Source organism: Buteo buteo, chromosome 7 (assembly GCF_964188355.1).
Source record: "Buteo buteo chromosome 7, bButBut1.hap1.1, whole genome shotgun sequence".
Classification (NCBI taxonomy): domain Eukaryota; kingdom Metazoa; phylum Chordata; class Aves; order Accipitriformes; family Accipitridae; genus Buteo; species Buteo buteo.
The window spans coordinates 38,497,990-38,516,845 of NC_134177.1; the positions used below are offsets into that span (position 1 = coordinate 38,497,990).

General features: G+C 40.2%; 1 protein-coding gene across 1 annotated transcript in view; it reads right to left on the reverse strand.

The window, feature by feature from the left end:
* Positions 1–3,555: 3,555 nt before the first annotated feature.
* Positions 3,556–18,856, reverse strand: part of SPNS3 (SPNS lysolipid transporter 3, sphingosine-1-phosphate (putative)) — a 35,076-nt gene continuing 19,775 nt past the window's right edge. The window contains exons 10-12 of the mRNA XM_075032475.1: positions 12,159–12,257; positions 9,203–9,371; positions 3,556–8,686 (exon numbers count right to left, since the gene is read on the reverse strand). Of these exons, the coding sequence (XP_074888576.1) occupies positions 9,204–9,371; positions 12,159–12,257 (267 nt within the window). The 3' untranslated portion in view covers positions 3,556–8,686; position 9,203. The remainder of the gene's footprint in view (positions 8,687–9,202; positions 9,372–12,158; positions 12,258–18,856) is intronic.

An 18,856-nucleotide genomic window follows, 5' to 3' on the forward strand; every position in this document is an offset into this window, starting at 1 on the left:
TGATGACTTTACTGCTGAAAATGAAAGTGCTATGAATAATTAGCCACCTCTGACCCAGGAAAACATTGACTTCATTTGCAGCACAAAACTGATTGCAGATGGTATTGGGGACCAGAATCAAGCTATTCACTGTGCTTTCCCCTCATCAGAAAAATTAATTTCCTCTCTACTGTTGAGCAATGAAATATACCTGATTGGATCTGTTGAGACAACTTCACATGGAAGATTTGGAATGAGGAATTAAAGAGCCCATAGGGTGATGCTGAAGGTAATCCTATTAAAACAGTGGGCTAGAGGGGAAAATGCACATATATCTTCTATTTTAATAAAGAATTAAAATAAATCCCTTAAAGGAACAAATTTATTCAGACATTTCTTTGAAATCCTGGTGTCATTGTTGCTGAATGGGATGCCTGATACCAGTGCACGAACGAGGATATTTCTCATTCCCTACTGCTCCTCTTGTTCATTCCCATTACTGCTCACCTCTTCCTACACTGCCAGCTGCTTCCTGCCATCCTGCTCCACTGCTTCTCTGCTCGCCTGCCAGCCCTCTCTCCATCTGACTAACGTCCTTGCCGAGTGCCAGTTCTTGTCCAGCCTTGTGTGCTGATAGGTCTCACCTCCACATGGATGACAGCTTCATTTTGGGCTCTCCGCACTCCCTGGCCACTGCAATATATTTCCCATAGCCATGACTCCAAGGCTTAAGAGAGAGAAAAAGCAAGGATACATTCTGACTGTAGGCTGAGATACCAGTCTCCTGTGTGCTCTTATCAACACCTTTACCTTTCCTCAGCTGACTTCAGAAGAGTGAGGCATCTCAGACTGGAAAGAAGCCTGAAGATAAAGAATAACACTGTCCCTCATTATCCCTTGCCACAGTCTTTGGCTAGTGGAGGATAGGATGGAGCAAAGCCTGACTGGGAAGAAAATACAAACAGCTCAAACTGTCTCTCTGGCAATCTCCATTGCCTTCAGCATGTACATGTTTGACATATGCAGGTATTCATTGGAAATCAGATACTCTAGCCCCTCTGCTGAATGCCGCCTCAGCACAAAAAAGTTTTACCACTGGCTCTCCAGGGCCATTAGAAATAAAGTCTCAAGGCTAGGAGGAGGAGGAGGCATTTGGATCCTTTTCTTGCACCTCCACAGCATCATTGGTGGGCAGACATTTCTCACATCAGGTAGAAAAATAGGCACCTTAGAGTAGGCAGCTCAGCTTGGTTTTAAGGCAAGTTTGCAACACTCAAGAAGCTAAAAGTACTTACTTGTAGTTAAAGAAGTCTGCTCTGGAATTGTTGGGATCACAAAAAAGCCAATTACTTGTTGAAGCAGACGCATCCTGTGGCCACATCTCTTCTCTGGGCAGTTACAAGCTCCCTACTAGACCTCTCTCTTTACTTAAACAAGCTATTCTTTTTTGGTTAAACATTTGCTTTTTATGGAACAAGAGCAGATGTAAATCTTTCCCCTTTCACTCCATACCTTGCCCTTAAAAAAAGATAAAAGTTCTGTAATAAAGTTGGCAAGTCCAGGCAACGCCAGTAAGCATGAAAATTTTCTTCTCCCCCAGACACAGATAACTGACTTCCTTCAAAGCCACCCATGTCCATGCCTCAGTCCTGTTGTTTCTGTCAGTCTCACCCTTTCCAGTAGCACTTTGAGCCTCTGGTAAAGTGCAGCAAAGAACATTAGTCATCACACTAAATCAGGAGACACAGACCCCCTAAGACAACATGACAGTGTTTAACAATACAAACTAAATTTACAGGAGAAAGCAGCTGGTATGAGAGTAACTGCATCTGCTTCACTACCAATGTTCTCCCACTTGCATGTGCTTAGCGGACATGATGATGAATCACATTTAATCACGTGCTATTAGAGGAGGATCAGATGACACAGTGTGACCAGGTTAATAGGTTGGAGATACGCATATCTGATGCCCAATTAAAACAATTCTAAAAATAGAACTGCAATTTTCTTCAGGAGCTATGCCTCCTCACTTTACAGATCAGGCAAGTGGCTCTGTCTTATGTGACTTCCAGGCAAACAAAGGGCCAAAGGAAAATAATTCCCTTGCTCAGGAGCTTACCATGCAATTCCCATTGAATTATCCTAGGTTACCCAGATTAATTGGAAGGGCTACTAAGAGAGACTGCTGGCTCGCAGAGGCTTTTGTGGTACAAATCAGATCATGAACATAATTTTCTAGGATAAGATATTGCTTAAACACTATCTAGCTGCCATTAACCATCCTCTAGGTTAACCATCTCCAGTCATTCCTAATACAAAAAACAGACTAATATGTTTACTGTAAAAAGAACTGGACTGCTTAACCAGCATTTTTCATCAATCACCTCTCCTCTTCACCTCTATGCTCATACCCACATACCTCTCTTACATCATACCACAAGGTTGCCTTCCTGCAACGCTCTTAAAAATCAGACATGGTGAGTCTGTTCCTTTACACTGAGATCTGCATTTTATTCCACTACCAGATGAATCCACAGAGTTATCCAAATGGGTTGAAGAAACATCTCTTCACCCAGTTTTACTGAGGAAATATTCTCTGCAAGAACTCAGGTGTCCTTTTTCACTTCATGTCCTCTTTTACTACAGCTCTGTCTGCTCCCAGCTCTGACATACCAGCTGCAGTGACATCTCCTCTGTGGTGGGTTGTAAATACCACAAAGAACAAGTTCATTCACTGAAAATGTAAACTATAAGGGCAAAAAGCTATGAAAAAGTTAACAGTTGCAATATCTACCAGACTGAAGATTAAGGAGTACTTGCAGACCTGCATTTCTTTAAGTGGTTTTCATTTAGCAGGATAGAGAGATTTCTGAAAAAAGTGCCTACAACCAAGATTTCAAAAATTAGGTGCCTAAGATTAGGCTCCTAAACCCATAATTAATTCTTTAAGTAAATGGCCTGATTTTCTTGAGTGTTGAACACACAGCTGCTCAGACCGCCTTCATTAGGAACAGAAGGATGCAAGGCTCTGAAAAAAAGGAACGAGGAAAGAAAAATGTCAGGCCACTTATTAGGGTACATTATGGTGGAATTAAATAGCTAGCTTGAAGTCAGGACTTTCAGAAACAGTTACCTTCATCCTTTTTACATCAGTTTCAAGTCTACTGCCCAACACATTAAATACTGGAAAGAAAATTATACCTGCATACATGAATGCAGGCATTTAGCTTTCAATTCCACTTAAAAGCATTTTTCGTAATAATATATTAAAATGTTAACTGTAGGAAAAAAAACATCACAGTATATGAGCAGATAAAGTCAGATCTTAGTACCACAATATGAGCTAAATCCTGTACAGGTCAGATTTGTTCATTGTATATAATCCTGATTTTATGGAGACAGTGTACATTTCTCGAGCCCTGCCCTAGCTCCATTGGCAGGGTTAGGCCTACTGGGATTCAGTCCCATTCCAAATCTATGTACATTTAACAGTACAATCACAAAGGATCTTTCTGCAATGGGATTTGACAGCACTTACATTAATGTCTCAAAATTACAGCTATTTTATTACTGCAGGATGCATAGTCAATTTACATACTAATAACAAAACTGTTATGAAAACATTAAATTACACAAAATGAGATCAACACAATTTTGGTTAGCTACACCACATTAGGATCAAGAGTCTTTTCATATCAACCTTTGTTTCCCTTATAAACAAAAAGCTTTCTAAGAACTTTTCCAAGGCTTTATTGGATTACAATGAAGATAATTATAGAACTGAGATGAACCCAGTGGCTCTCTTGTAATGGAATACAGCCAGTTCCAGCTACTTGAATGCCAGCACAACTTGGCAGGGACCCACAGACATTGTTCTTTCATCACTTTTTTTTGCCTATCTCAAGGGAGGAGGTCTCCAGGTCCTGGCAACCCTCACAGGCAGCAGTAACTAGCAGTATTGCAGGCAGGGTAGGAGAGCCCAGTACTTGAAGGAGGACTGAAGAGTGAACAGTGTTTGCAAAACAGCAGAAGTATCTCTGAAGAAAACTTTTGCCATAAAGGTTTTGGGATAATGGAGGATTTTTAGGTTTCTTAGTTATTTCAGAATTTATTTCAACAGACACTGCATCTGCATTTTTATGTGAGGAGGGGAAGGCAAAAATCAGAGATGATGGATCTACTGCTAAGAAAAAACTAATGTCAGCTACAGCATGGCTTTGGCTGATCTGGCTTTTCTGTACTCGTATTATGCTATTGTCAGGTGGACAGTGTGTACTTCTTTTAGCTTACTTTCCAAACAGGAATCAGTTAATTATTCTACAGATTCTAAACTAAAAGGACATATATACCTAATGATAAAGGCACTAGGTGAATCTCTAGTCACTAGACAATGGAGGGAATACAAGGAAAGGCAAGTGCAGGAGAGATGAGCAAGACAGAATTCAGCCAATGATTCTGCAATAGAATAGTAGGGGGCAAACTGCCAATTTTTCATTGATGGAGTACTGACACAGACTACCTATGAATGTGCTAAAGTCTTCAGTGGAAGTTAGGAATGAGTTAGTAAAACAGCCATCAGGGCTGGTACTGTCACAACTGATCCAGTCTTAGCACAGGTCCCTCAGAATGACAGCAGCAACCCTGTCTTTTTTCCTAAGCTAAATGATGCTTTTGACACTCACAGCTATGTCAGTAGCATTATAAAGGATCACAGCTGTTCTGCAAAATATTTTGCAAAAGGCAATTCAGCTGCACAAGTGCTTAGGGCAAAGAGGAATAAAACAGAAGATCTTCTTAGAAGAGAGCAGCCTAGACAGAATATATAAATCTGTAGCCTGGTAAGCTGTGGTCTGCCATCTGCACACCTTCAGCCACAGTACAGAAAGATTTCTTAGGTGCTGCGAAACCTCTTTCAGGAGCAGTGCACAGGTTTACTTGTTTGGGAAGGAGAGGGGGAGGGAGAGAAAAAGTTACATGAAACATCTTTGACAATTAAAATTCTGCTGATAGCAATCTCACACAACATCACTGGTGGAGGGGGTCACTCTGGAGATACAGTTACAGACCATGGTACTGTTGCATCTTAGACATGTCCTGGCCACTTGATGCCTTTACAGGCATTTAGCAGAAGCTAGAAATAATCATGACTCTGAAGGCAATTTTTATGCCAAGCAGAGTTCTAAAACTTGTTTAAAAAAGTATCCACATAAACAGCACTAAGGTCAGTACCAGTCACCTGTCCCTGCTTTGGGGAATGAGAGAAGGGGAGGAAAAGATCGAAATCATTACCTGAATGGACTTATGAAATAACACATTTTGGAGCTGTTCCAAAGGGCCTCTTACCCACTATTTTGGTTGGAAAGAGCAAAGAAGAAGTGTTAAAGGTAGGAGGAGAACATACGAACAGTTACAGAAAATACAAGTTTTGTGAACTTGTTCAATTGTCATTCATTTGATGCAAGGGACAGATTCCAAGCAGGTTGCATGCTGCAGAACGAACTGTCTCAATAACAAGCAGCTTCCAGCAGCAGCTCTTTCCAACCTAGATAGAGCAGCAAATTCAATAACTTCTTTAAGCCCCCTGCTTTTTTCTTATTTCTACTCAGTTGGAACCATAGAAGACAACAGGTATTTCACCTGATGCCTAAGGAGAACTTTTGTTCCTTTGCTGGCCGTGTGACAGGACTCTGTGACTAATACAGGTTTTTGATGGCATGCAAAAAGTGTAATGTCTTGGCTACAATGCACAACAACCCCCTCCAGCATAAAGAAACTTGTGTTAACACCTCAGTGCAGAATTTGGTGCCTCCTGCTAGAAGAAAATTCAAGACATGCAGAAAATTTTAAGAAATTCTACTCCTTTTATACGTCCTAGTGAGGAAGTTTTATCTTTATTTAAGACACAGGGCCAAACAGATGATGGAAACAGTTTCCTTGCTTTGGAGGCAGAGCCTCCCAGGGCTGTTTCACACAGGCACTGCACCTTTGCATAACATCTAAGTCAGCAGTTCTCAGCAAGACAGAGGACAGTGCAGCTCCAGGGAGGCTCAGGCACAGCTCAGAGCATCCAACTTCCAGGCTTGAATGTTAGTCTTGCTAAAATGCAGAAAAAAAATTAACAAAAGTAAAAGTCCTCTACCGTTACATTACAAAGAAAAGAGAGAAGCATTTGAAAAGATAGAATTGAACTAGTCAGCATGATCCTGCTGATTTCTAGGCACTGACTTTCACAAAGGAGGTTAAGAGTAGGAGTAGGAATGAGTTTGTCATGGACTTCATGTACCATCTACAGAACAGCATTTGGCATCTCTTGCTGATATGTCAAGTGCATGCCTCCGCAGTATTCCAGATACAGGTCCTGATTTTTTTCCTAAGAAGAATTTAATGCTGACTTAACAAAAGTGATAAATAGATCATCTGTTTACAGGGCAAATCATGAACATACCAATAGAGAAGTACTATCAAGCTGCTAAAATCCTACCATAGCTGAATATGGGAAAAATGATTCTCAAGATCTGGGCCTGTCTGCCTGAATTACAAGGAACAAGCTGTGGTGTTGGGGGCATCTGGTTTGCAGCTGTCAATGATTTTAGCAATTGCAAACTTTATCTCTAGAGTTTGGCAACAGAGGTAGAATCTTGTGATTCTATTACTGATCCTCAGAGCTCTGTAAATCCAAGCTCAACACAATTCACAGTGTCAGGTTACCTTGTAAAATGAATTCTTTACCAAACACAAATCATTACCTAATACCAATATTCGCAGACAATTTCAGAATTAGGCTGTACATAATATACATGTCTATATACTGTGTAGAGGAGACTTGAAGCACAATGCAAATCTTTATGGCAGTACGCTTATATGCAGCTTCTGAGAAGTTCTGATAAAATACTAAGGAAGGATCTGGCACTGTTTTCACCAGCAAATATCATAGAATTAAACAAAATCAAAATAATTTTATGGCCTCAAATACTGATGTGCACTTGTCACAGAACTCTTCCATCAGTTTCTGGGCATAAAGTGATGTAACAGTAAATGGTATCTAGTGAAGGTACTGCTGTACAATACATTGCATTGGTGAATTTAACCTCATCTCAGAATTTAACTTTTCGACAAAGTAGCTGGTTGCCAGAACCATGTGGATATCATCAAACAGTGTGGTACAGTAACAGTGTACCAGATGAATCTCAGGCTCTTGCAAGTCCAACCTCAAGTGTGTAGTGAGTTGAGAAGGCCTTAGAGAATGTTTTTAGACCTCCCAAATTCATCCTACAATGAGGCATTGGTGCAAAGTGAATTGTTCTCCCTCTAGCTGGAAGACAAATGCTACAAATTTCACCAGGTCTGCCGAACATAAGCAAGAGGTTTCAAACCAAACATTGCTACCAGGTAGCTTAAAAAATAGCCTGAAAAATGTTAAGACAAACACTTAGGACCTCTACAAGCTGATGCATCCATATCCAATAGTAAAAACCCCTTGTTGGACATGGGTTCTCTGGCACCACATGAATTTCCAAAAAGTCAGTGGTATAATGGCTTTGGCTAGTTTTTACAAGCAGAAAAAGTTGCTCAGTCTTTCAGAATACTGACTTTTATTTTAATTATGACAACAATTATTACACTCTTACTGAGTATCACAAAAAAGTTTCTCTATTATTTCTCATAATGGCATAATCTCTGCCCAAATTTCACTACCTGGGTTTAAGTCAGGTTTCAGAACAGATTTTTTTTTAAATGAGGGAGGTAGAGGGAGAAACAAAAATCTGCAGTTGCTGAATTATTCCATTTATAATAATATTCGATATTCACAGTCATTACAGGAATATTTTGCTTTATGATCCTTATGATTTACTCAGAGAATCAGGCAAGATTCATAATACTTCACAATTCACTTGCTAATATCTTCCTCAGGCTTTGACTTTAAAGTGCTGCTGGGAACTACACCACATCAAACAATGAAAGGTGGCTACACTAATCATGTCCTGTTTGGCACCTGGCATGATATTATGACAACAGATACCACATCCAAAGTCTTATGCACTTCAGAGATAAGAGCTCAAATGGATAGTTGTATTTAAGTGGTTCTACAGCTACTACTGTTCACTCATGAGAGAAGATACTTAGCCAAGGCCTGAGGATATGCTGAAGAGCCTCAAAGGTTTAGAAAGAGGCCGTTAACATATTACATATAAAATGATCACAACCCTTCACTCTTGAATTTGACACTGACTTTGATAGTTTCTGCTTTTGGTCATTTCAGACAACTGAAAACACTTTTTGTACTATCTATATTTTCCAAATTCTACAGGCAAATATTATCCTGCTGAGAATTCATAGGCCTCCCTTCCTAATCTCCATGAGACATTCTGCCTTAAATGCTACTGTCTTGTTTAGGTTAGCAGTCGTGCCTGTGACAGCTCTACCTTCTGGAGCTCCCCAGCTCCACAGAATACTTGTGTGTATTTTGCAGATGGGGGAGGGTTGCCATATGCCAATGCAGTAGCAATTTTTGACTCACAGTCAAAAGCATCCAAAAAAGTCAGTATGCAGGATTTTCTGCCATATGGAGGAATTGTTATTTGGCCTTTTCTCTAGCTGTATCTCATTAAGCAAAAAGGAAAGAAAAAGGGGAGGACATTCTTTTCTTCTTTGCAAATCTTGCCCCTGAGTTCATCTTCATTTGAAAGACAGCATTCATTTCTGGTACCTAGAAAACCAAGTCAGAGCAGAAGGAACTTGTAAGAATCTAGGTGATTGAGGACAGTGTTCTGTCCAATTCAACAAGTTTTCTTTAAGTCTTTTACGCTTTGCATATGACTTCTTTCAGGGGAGAGGGAGCAGTATTACAGAGAGCTAGGACTGGTTCTACTCAGCTCAGACAGACCAGAGTAGAAAAAGAACTGCACCTTCCATGAAATCTGTAGTGGTGCATTACAGTAAAGCTATTTTTATTACCTCCATATACTGCAGCATTTTGAAGGTGTCACTAATAACACTTCCCTGATACTTGTGTGTTCTGCAGTCTGCTTTGCTCAATATGGGAGGTTTGTTTCATCTGAGACTTTGCTGGGATTTTGCCTTTGTTTTTTTTTATAGAAACTAATGTGGTACTGACATAATGCAGACATTTGTGTTTTAACTTTACAGAGCTGATATCATAGCTAGTGTACTAACAGGAAAGCAATCAGATACAGGTTTAAAAGTTATAAAGATGTATATAAACCTCAAAGCGTCTCCGCTTCTTTACGATCTTCCTCAATGTAGAAAGATGTCAGGAGGAAAAAACCTCCTCCAAAGACACCAACAAAAGCACACACGATAAAGCTGTACTGCATGCTCCAGAAACTCCACTGGAATGAGTAAGCATTCTTGGCCTGGATAGCATTGGAGATCTAGGGAGTGAACAAGACTGTCATTAATCTGGGATAACATCATTCTCCTCTCTTAGTTTAAACAGATTGTTTACGGTGTGGTCCTTGAAAAGAATAAAATTAGGCAGATAGGGTCGAAAAGTCTGCTACCAGAGTTTGTCAAACCCAGTACCCAATACAGCTGTACTTCACTGCTGTCCAGCTTCCATTTGGTCAAGTAAGCTTATGTTCTTTTATACCTTCAGTGCCTCCGGTCACAAGAGTAGGAAATACTGCAACCAATATTTGTAACATTTGGCAAACATTAACTCATTTTACCATTTTCTAGTCCATCTCCAGATAGCTAGCACAGAACAGACTTTTGGCAATTACCTTTATCATTTCTTGATGTTATGCGATAACTTTATACCTTCCTAATCAGCATCAAATGGACAGAAGCAGGGGGTTAGCATCAATACAGACACAAGCAGCAACATTCATTAAAAAGGGAAGAGGTGGAAATTCATTTGAGACAAGAGTGGAGTCTACTTTTGAGCCAAAAGGCATTTGAGGAGTCATGGAGTGAAATTATGGGCAACTGGGAAGAAGATACCAAGCAGCTGCTTTTTGCCCTGGCTGGAGAATGAGGTTGTAATAGCTATAAATTATACACATGGATTTTATTTTTGTAGACAGAAAGAAAAGCTGATTTCAAGAAACTCAATAAGATACAACACTTAACCCAGGAACTTAAAACCTCTTCTTAGCATAAACAAAAAGATGAATGTTGAATACAGTCATTTTTATTCCCACATTTGCTCTTGATGGTTAGAATGTGCTATGTGACTTGAAATACACAAATATGAGACTCTTCAACCTTCACTGGGTTTAGTATGATTTTTTATGACAGTTTAGGCAGATAAGAGCATGATCAACTCTAAATGGGCACTTAGGGACCACAGTAAGCATAATGGCCAAAATAGAAACCTAATGCATTTAATTTTAAAATGCTTAATAAGAAAATCCCTGGAGTGCAGAGGGAAGAAAAACAGACTCTGAAAAAGACTATTCTCTGACTCTCCAGACAGTTTTTAAGCTAAAGGGCTAGCTGAAGCAGGTTAGCAAACAATAGCAAGACATGAATGCAGAAGATTCAGTATTTAATCAACAGCGGACATGGGCAGCATTGGTATATTGGTTCAAAGAAGCATTCCAGAAGACAATGTTGTGCTCATTGCATAGGACCCCACTTGGACATATAGCAGTTTTATTCCTGGATTTATTGTCTCTGTTCTTTGCAAAGTTGCAAGGTTACCTGAGGCTAAACTCATCTGGATAAGCTTTTTTTGTCTTCACACTTTTCGATTAGCTGCTATTTAAGGCAACTGCATGCAAGGTACTGCATAAGAAGTATTCTGCACACAGTTACTAGCAGGATGCAGCAGCACATCCAGCAGGAAGCCTCAATTCTCTCTGTGCCTCAAAGATGGCAAAGAACAGTGGGTAAGAGACACAAACATCTTCATCTTTCAGGCAGGAAGCATAAATCAATAGAAGAGTCAAAGGGAGAATGCACAAGACATCTTTCAGCTTTTAAGATACCTCCCATTTTTGCATATCATATCAGCCATTTTTCATGACACAGGGATGTCAGTTATTATGTTCCCCCATGCATACAGCCAAATCGGTGTGAGGCCAGTAGTTTCCTAATACACGCCAATGAGCAAAGTGGTCTCTTCGTTTGCCAGAAAAAGAGAGCCAGCAGGAGGAATCTCTTGGTGAGAGACAGCTGTCTTCTCTGCCAGACAGATTGCACAGTTGAGACTCCAGTTTTCACCCAGTTGAGAACAAGGGGAATCTCCTGTCTGGCTGGACCAGCAGCAGCTGTGTCTTCAGGCACAGCACACTCAGACATTTCTGTCTGGCCCTGTCTAACCCTAACACTGTTAACATGTGACAAAGAAAGAACAGATGTACCTGAGGTGAACTTCTGAAAATAAACTTCCATATAAACAAAATTTTAAAACAACAACAACAATTCACTCTGTCTCCCATGTCCAGTAAAGCAGAAAAATCAAAGTGGGCGATCAGTTAGCTACTGTGTGCAGAATTACTGTGTGTTAAATCAAAAATAATGAAGGAGTGAAACAACACTGACAGATATCATTCACTGGAACTAAACCAGTTGAACTGCAAGGAGAAAACAGTACTAGGCTGCTTTGTCCAGAAGCACCTAAGATCAAGTAAATGTAGGAAAGGCAGAGAAATAAGTTCTCAAGCAATACAGGAATCCAAGGTTAAGGTACTTTGAGGCCAGAGCTTTGAATGCCAAATAGTATCAAAAGGCAACCATTGCAGTCACTCTTGTTCTGATTTTCAAGAGAGTATTGACTGATAGCAAGATTTCAAACCTTAAGATTTGAACTAAGAGTTTTAGGTTTCAAGATATAAAATGGTATTTGATTAATTTCCATTAAACTCCTCACAAACTTAGCAGAAAGTGCTTAAATCCAAGTACAAAAACGTATCCCTTCAAAAATTTATGAGTTTGCAAATTTAAAATCAAAATAAATTTTTACACACTGCATGGAACTACTCACACCTACAGGTATAGAATTATATTCTACATACCTGTGGTGTCACAGGACCAGAAGTTGCATGCACGTAAAAACATTCAGAAAAATGTCTTTCTGTATTCTAGTACCAAGGCCACCAATTTGAGTAACTTCTCATTTTGGACCAGGAAGCATCTACAATCTGTGAGAGTCTGTCTTTCAGATTCTAAAAGTTTTACCCTAAGGAAACTCAATAAGCAAAAAATTCACTTACAATCCCAATGAGATATGGGCTGCCTGCATCTCCCAGCAAATGGCTCACCAAAATCTGCAGGGCAATAGCTGTAGACTGCCGTCTTGGTGTCACAACATACTGAAACAAAACACAACCCACAAGAAAATGAATATTAAAAGAGTGGTTATCATGAATGGCCAACTACTTATATAACATTCTAGAGAGATGAATATATTCATTTTTATATATTTAATAATCAAACATTGTTTACAAGTTTGGCGACAGAGAAGTTATTCTGAGCACAAGAGTACACTGGATGTTTTGCTGAGGATAAAACAATTCAAGAAAGCAACACACAAGGGGGAATCCCTATAAAGCAGGAAAAACATGTCCCCTGCCTCCATTCATAGACTCACAGCAGCTTGTACAGATTCACTTGGCCACGCAACTAACAGAAACCTCCAGCCAGTAACCCTTGCAGTCATACTGATTTACTAATAAGGAGATTCAGCACTGACAGCCTCTGGGAAAAATCTCTTATGACACTGTGGCAGCAGGCATGGTCTAGACTGCTGGGGGGAAACTGGGGTACCTGGAACCTGAGGTAGCTGCCATGGCTATAAAGGATGTCAGCTGAGACCTGGCAGACCGTGTGAAGACAGAGGGAGAGGACTCAACCTGGCAGACCAGAAGGTGGCTGATGGTGCTTTGATGATAGCTCTGATGGCAGAAGTTTGCTGCTTGTAACTGGATAGCACCTGAAATATAGCTAGTCTAGTAACAATACCTCAAAATGATTATGCTTTTGAGTGCACACAGTTTAAATAACAAGTTGAAGAAGAAGATGTGGTGCACATCCAGAACACAGCAAAGCATCACATAGATTAGAACCATTATTTAAAATGAAATATAGTCTTTTGGGGGTAATAAGGGCTTTATGTCTGTGCTACTGAAAATCAACTGTGCCTGAAGAAGTATGATTCTATATAATTTGTGTCTCTCTCTTTCAATAATACATTTACGCAAAAAGCATTCACAGTCAGAATGAGACAGAAGCAATTTTAAACCTTCATACATTTGTTTTCCAACCACTTGTTCATATCAGAGACAAAATGCTTAATATTCTCCCAGTCTTCTACCCCCCAACTTGATTTTTTTGGAAACTGATCTGAACATCACTTAGGGTGTCTCAAACACTAATTAATAGGGTGACTGGTGTTTTACCAAGAGACAAACTCAAGGTATATAAACTATATTGTGGCTCTATAGACACCTTTAAGGAAACACTAACACGCATGGCAAGTTGGGTTTAGAAGAAAAAAAAGATCCACTCTCACATTTAACTTATAGTTTTATTATCATTCTTTGTGTTTAAAGAGGCCTCAAAATATTAGATTAAAAAATATTTACCTAGCACTAAGAGGTACTTCCCCTGTACTCGGCACTGGTGAGGCCGCACCTCAAGTCCTGTGTTCAGTTTTGGGCCCTTCACTACAGGAAAGACATGGAGGTGCTGCAGCGTGTCCAGAGAAGGGCAACCAAGTTGGTGAGGGGCCTGGAGCATGAGTCTTATGAGGAGCGGCTGAGGGAACTGGGGTTGTTCAGTCTGGAGAAGATGAGGCTGAGGGGACACCTTATCGCTCTCTACAACTACCTGAAAGGAGGTTGTAGTGAGGTGGGTGCTGGTCTCTTCTATCGAGTAACTAGTGACGGGATGAGAGGAAATGGCCTCCAGTTGTGCCAGGGGAGGTTTAGACTGGATATTAGAAAAAAATTCTTTACTGAAAGAGTTGTCAGGCATTGGAACAGGCTCCCCAGGGAAGTGGTGGAGTCACCATCCCTGGAGGTGTTCTAAAAATGTGTAGATGTGGCACTTCAGGACATGGTTTAGTGGGCATGGTGGTGTTGGGTTGATGGTTGGACTCGATGACCTTAAAGGTCTTTTCCAACCTAAATGATTCTATGATTCTATGTAGCTGTATCACAATAGCAACATTAATGCCACATCTTTAGGGTGAGTGGAACTGCATTAATGAACACTAAAGCAGGTGGGTAAGGAAGCAACATTGTCCAAGACACCATGGTTAATTACTCTTGTGAGAACGAGAGCAAAAAATACTTCAGTAGCACACGCAGTCAGGACCTGTACATACCAGTAAGTTACAGCATTTAAACTGTACTGAAACTACAGATCCATAGCACAGATGCAGAAACAGGAAGGACAATAAGCTGTATTAGTGTAATGGCTTGCATTCAGGGGTGGATTGACAGAGGATTCTGTAACACTGCATTCCTTTCCCTCTTGCAGGCCCCCATCTGCCAGAGCTAGCATGACATACATTCTTGGTATGAAGATTGGAGCACATACAGAATCAAAACACCTAAAAAACATTATTTTGATAAAAACCCATTCACAGAATAATGCATGATTTACATCTTGTGGTTTAAGTATCATGCCAAGCTTTTTCCATTGCTATGGTTTTCATGCTTTACGTCTCTCTCTCACAAACCTATTTCTACTATTTTCTGTCATGTTTGACAAGATGTATGTGCTGCAGAGTCTTTCCCTAAACTGCAGCTCTTCTGGGGGATGCCAATTTGGATAATTTTTCTCAGCCAGGTCACCTATTTTCACAAGGCTTGTAGGAACTTGGGTCTTCCTGAGGTGTCTAACTCTTTATTAAACTTGGTTGAAATCCATGGTTTCAAAACTTAAAGACAAAGCAGTGACAGACTGTAGTAAGTCTTGTTTCCTCAGGAAGTGAGACTATGAATTCCATTTAGATTTAACAGAGCATTTGATCTAAAATGAAAAAGAAAATAGATTTCCCCCAACACAATTACCAAAATTATAGCCAACTTGGCTATCTGTCCTCTTATCTCTGCCTAGTAAACCCTTCTTGTAGGCAGGGTTTTCTAAGCAGTAACATGCCTTACACCCTGCTGGAATGCCAGAAACACAGCAATGAGCAGTGACATCCTTTTTTCTACAGCCAAATTTCCCCTGTTCAGAGAGGGATTTTCTCAAGAGCTCATATAACTCATTCCATTCAGCGGGAGCCTTTTGGTGCTACTTACCCCATATGGCAACCAGTTTCAGTAAAGAATCAGACCACATTGGCAGTGCCCCTCTTAGCCAGAAGTGGCCACAAACTTGGGTACACAAATCACTCAACATCTTAAAACAGCATCTTTGCACCCAGTAAGAGTACTCTATACAATGCAGTTTTACTGAAAGTCACAACCTCCTTCCTTACTTTGTACACATACAGCTAGCTGGTATCCCTTTCCATTCCTAGTCTCTCCAAAGTAGGTATTTCTAACCATGGATGGAACATCTATTTTTCATTAGGAATAATTAGAGTTCTTCAAGAATAATAAATATTAAAACAGGGATGTCTTGGAGATCTCTTCAGAGTTACAGAAAACCACTTTAATGTCATGTTGCCATCACACTGCATCCAGTCCCCTGCCAGTGTAAGAACAGAGTTATGTCAAACTGGCTGATCTGGAAGCTGAAATCTTTGTCATCCATGGGATGAAGGAGCAGTCCAACAGCTCCTCCTCACTGTGGTCATGGCACACTTTGGCCTAGATTAAGGGCATGCAGTCTACCCAAGTTTTGTATTCTCTCAGAACCTGCCTGGAGTACCAGTTGAGCATCTGCACTTTGGGAACAGACTCTTGTACAGAAAGAGAGATAAAGAAACTACAGTAGAAAATTCTGAGCTTGGGATGTAGACCTTGCTATGACAGACTGTACGAGACTGGAGACTGTCCGTTCTTGGCTCTCCAAGGATATAATGTCATCTATCCTAGACTCAGATTTCCTCACTTTTATTGATAATGACAGGCTGTGTTTGAGAAATACAAATCAAATATTGTTATGCACTTAATACATTGTGGGCATTGCAGGCATGAGAAAAGATAAATGCAATTCTGCTTTCTCGGTGCCCTGCACCACTTCCTTACCACCTTTATTTAATATGTCTTATCTGTAACTACGAGAGACACATGACAAGCTGTAACAAGAAAAATGGAAGAGAAGGATAGGAGGTTTCCTATATTACGAGGCTCATACAAACTCTGCCTGTGCTATTACTCAGGTTCCTCTGCACAATGGAAACCATATGCAAAAGCTCAAGGCACTGTAGGATTCACTAGGAAAAGAAGAAACCAAACACTCCCACAAACAGGGACTTTGAAATAGTCATAGCATCCCGCCTGTCCACAGTGACTGCCCAGTTACCCACACAGTGTCAGCGATGCAGATGACATCCTACACACTGTCATCTCCTAGGAGATCCCAGTCCAGATGCCTTGACAGATAACCAGGGTGCCCCAAACAGATATAGTTTGCTAAATCTGTTGTGCTGTCTCTTGGAGGTTTTAGAGATCCTCCTGCAGATTATGTGACAGAGCTGTCAGCTAAAAAAGCAGATGGAACAGACAGGCTGGTAAATGCTCCTATACCTCCCAGGGCACTTCCAAACAAAGATGGGGACATGTTGGTAACCTTCCCAAACCCGTATTAACTTTTAGTTCCAGTATCTCCTATGCTATTAGCCACCAAAAACCTAAAAGACAGAGTTCCATTACCTCACAGATGGCAAACATAATTCATAAGGTACACTACATGTACAGCCTCCCAGTATGCCAGCATATTGTAAGCAAGGCAGCTACAGCACTTCTCCACTTGCACATTATGACTGTAGTTGTACAGTAGATGATACCTCCATGTTTACAGCTGAATAAGAGGCACAAAGGTTGCTACATGCAATGCATCTTGATGTATTAGCCACAAAGGAAGAAAGTCCTTATCATTCAGTCAGCATCTTCCTTTGTCTTCAGCTCCACAGGTTGCAGGATAAATGAATTCCTAGCTACATTGTGTGGCTAGTAGTGCCATGTGGGAAGAAAGAAAAGTCATTTTCATGGCAAAATAAGAACATGCATTAGCAAATCCAGTCGCATGATCAGATATCCTACCAGTTCACACGGGAAACAATGCAAAAAGAGAAATTACTGTCGTTATCTATGGCACCGTTCAGGCAAAGTAATACACTGAACCCATGGGTTTTCAGCAGGATGAAACACAACTCCCAAATGAGATTGCCAATGAACAAGCAGACATCCACAAATTCAGCTGAATTCCATCATTATTCTGATAAAACAATTAGTAACATTTAGAATTCAACAGATCCAACCCGAAGCACATTCATGGTAATACACTGAATGTCTGCTTTCAGGGGGAACACAGCACTCCAGAGCTCTGCTCCACCAAACTTTTCACCCTCCCACTTGTTGCCAGTTGATGCAATATTGCTTGTACCTAAACCCAAAAGATTCTAAAATAAATACAAATGAGGGGTGTCAGTCACTCGGGAGACAAGAACTTCCTCCTTTTCTGGATTTACATGTATCCAGGATATGGCAATGGTGCTCCCGATAGACTTCCTGCAGGCTGCAATATGATGCAGCATTCCCTAAGCAAAGCTGAGACCTGAGTGATTGAACTGAATGAAAGCACGGGTCCTTGCAAACTTTGCAGTTTGGGTTCAGAAAGGAACTGAAGGAAAGAGCTGATAGTAATCACCTGTCTTACTTTCCCCATCTTATATCAACAGTATCTAACTCAGCAATGTCACCTTCCTCTTTAACAATGACAGAGGAGAGAATTGGAATGCAGATGTAGGAATTCAAAGAAAAGTAAATTGAGAAACATTAAAAATCCTTCAATGCTGCCTCAACTGATGTTAAAAGAATGTTGCAAAAACCCAGCGATCTCAAAATAAACTGAAATAGAAGCTAATAAAAAAAATTCATTTTGGACCAGTGATAGTTTTTCTGCACCTATTCACTGCTTCAAGGCTACAGCTCTTGTCTCATAGGATAATTGTTTCTGACCATTCTTTGACAGTCAAAGAAGAAACAAAACCCTCTTGCTCCTGGCTGATGTTTCAAGCAGGCAACCAATTCACTAATACTGACTGCAATTTTTATTTTTTTTTAATTAAAATTCCAGAGTGCAGAAAACTGTCATGTAGAGAGCAGTACCATGAAACAGTAACTTGAGAACATAATGCAATAGTCAATATCAGCAGTGCTTTGTTGAAGAACCATGAAATACAAGTTGTTTCATTCCTTTATCTCAATCAGAATATAAAGAAAGATTCTTCAAGCTATGAAGTGTGAGGATAAACAGGCTCATGTCAACAAGGCAAGGTCAAGTCAGTGGAAGGAGAATTCTGTAGTGCTTCACAGCTAGTCCCTTTTGTCACTAGACGTTGCTCAGCATTTGGCTATATACTTTCACATCCTTTTACATGGAAGACTGTAATAAAGATACTTATATCTCTGCTCAGCTTTTCTACCAGTTGTTTTTAGTTGGCTGTTAGGACTACCAAGCAAGTTGTATATCTGAGCAACTAAGACCATACTGACAGCAACCTCATTTGTAAATTTTCAATTCCTGTGGTAGCAAGCAATGACAGCTTTGTAGGCAACTGTGTTCCACATGAGCCACAGGCTGCAAGTTCTCTTTACTGTCCTAAACTCGTGACATGTTATTGTGCATCACTGCATGTTGTGCTACATATTAATGAATTCACTGTGGTTCTTATATGAAAGATTTATTATGGCAGTGGAGTTTATAGTAGCAATCTGCAAATAGATTTGAGCTCCCTTAGAATGAAAAACTATTACATAAAATGGAAAATGCTCACATGACTCTTGCT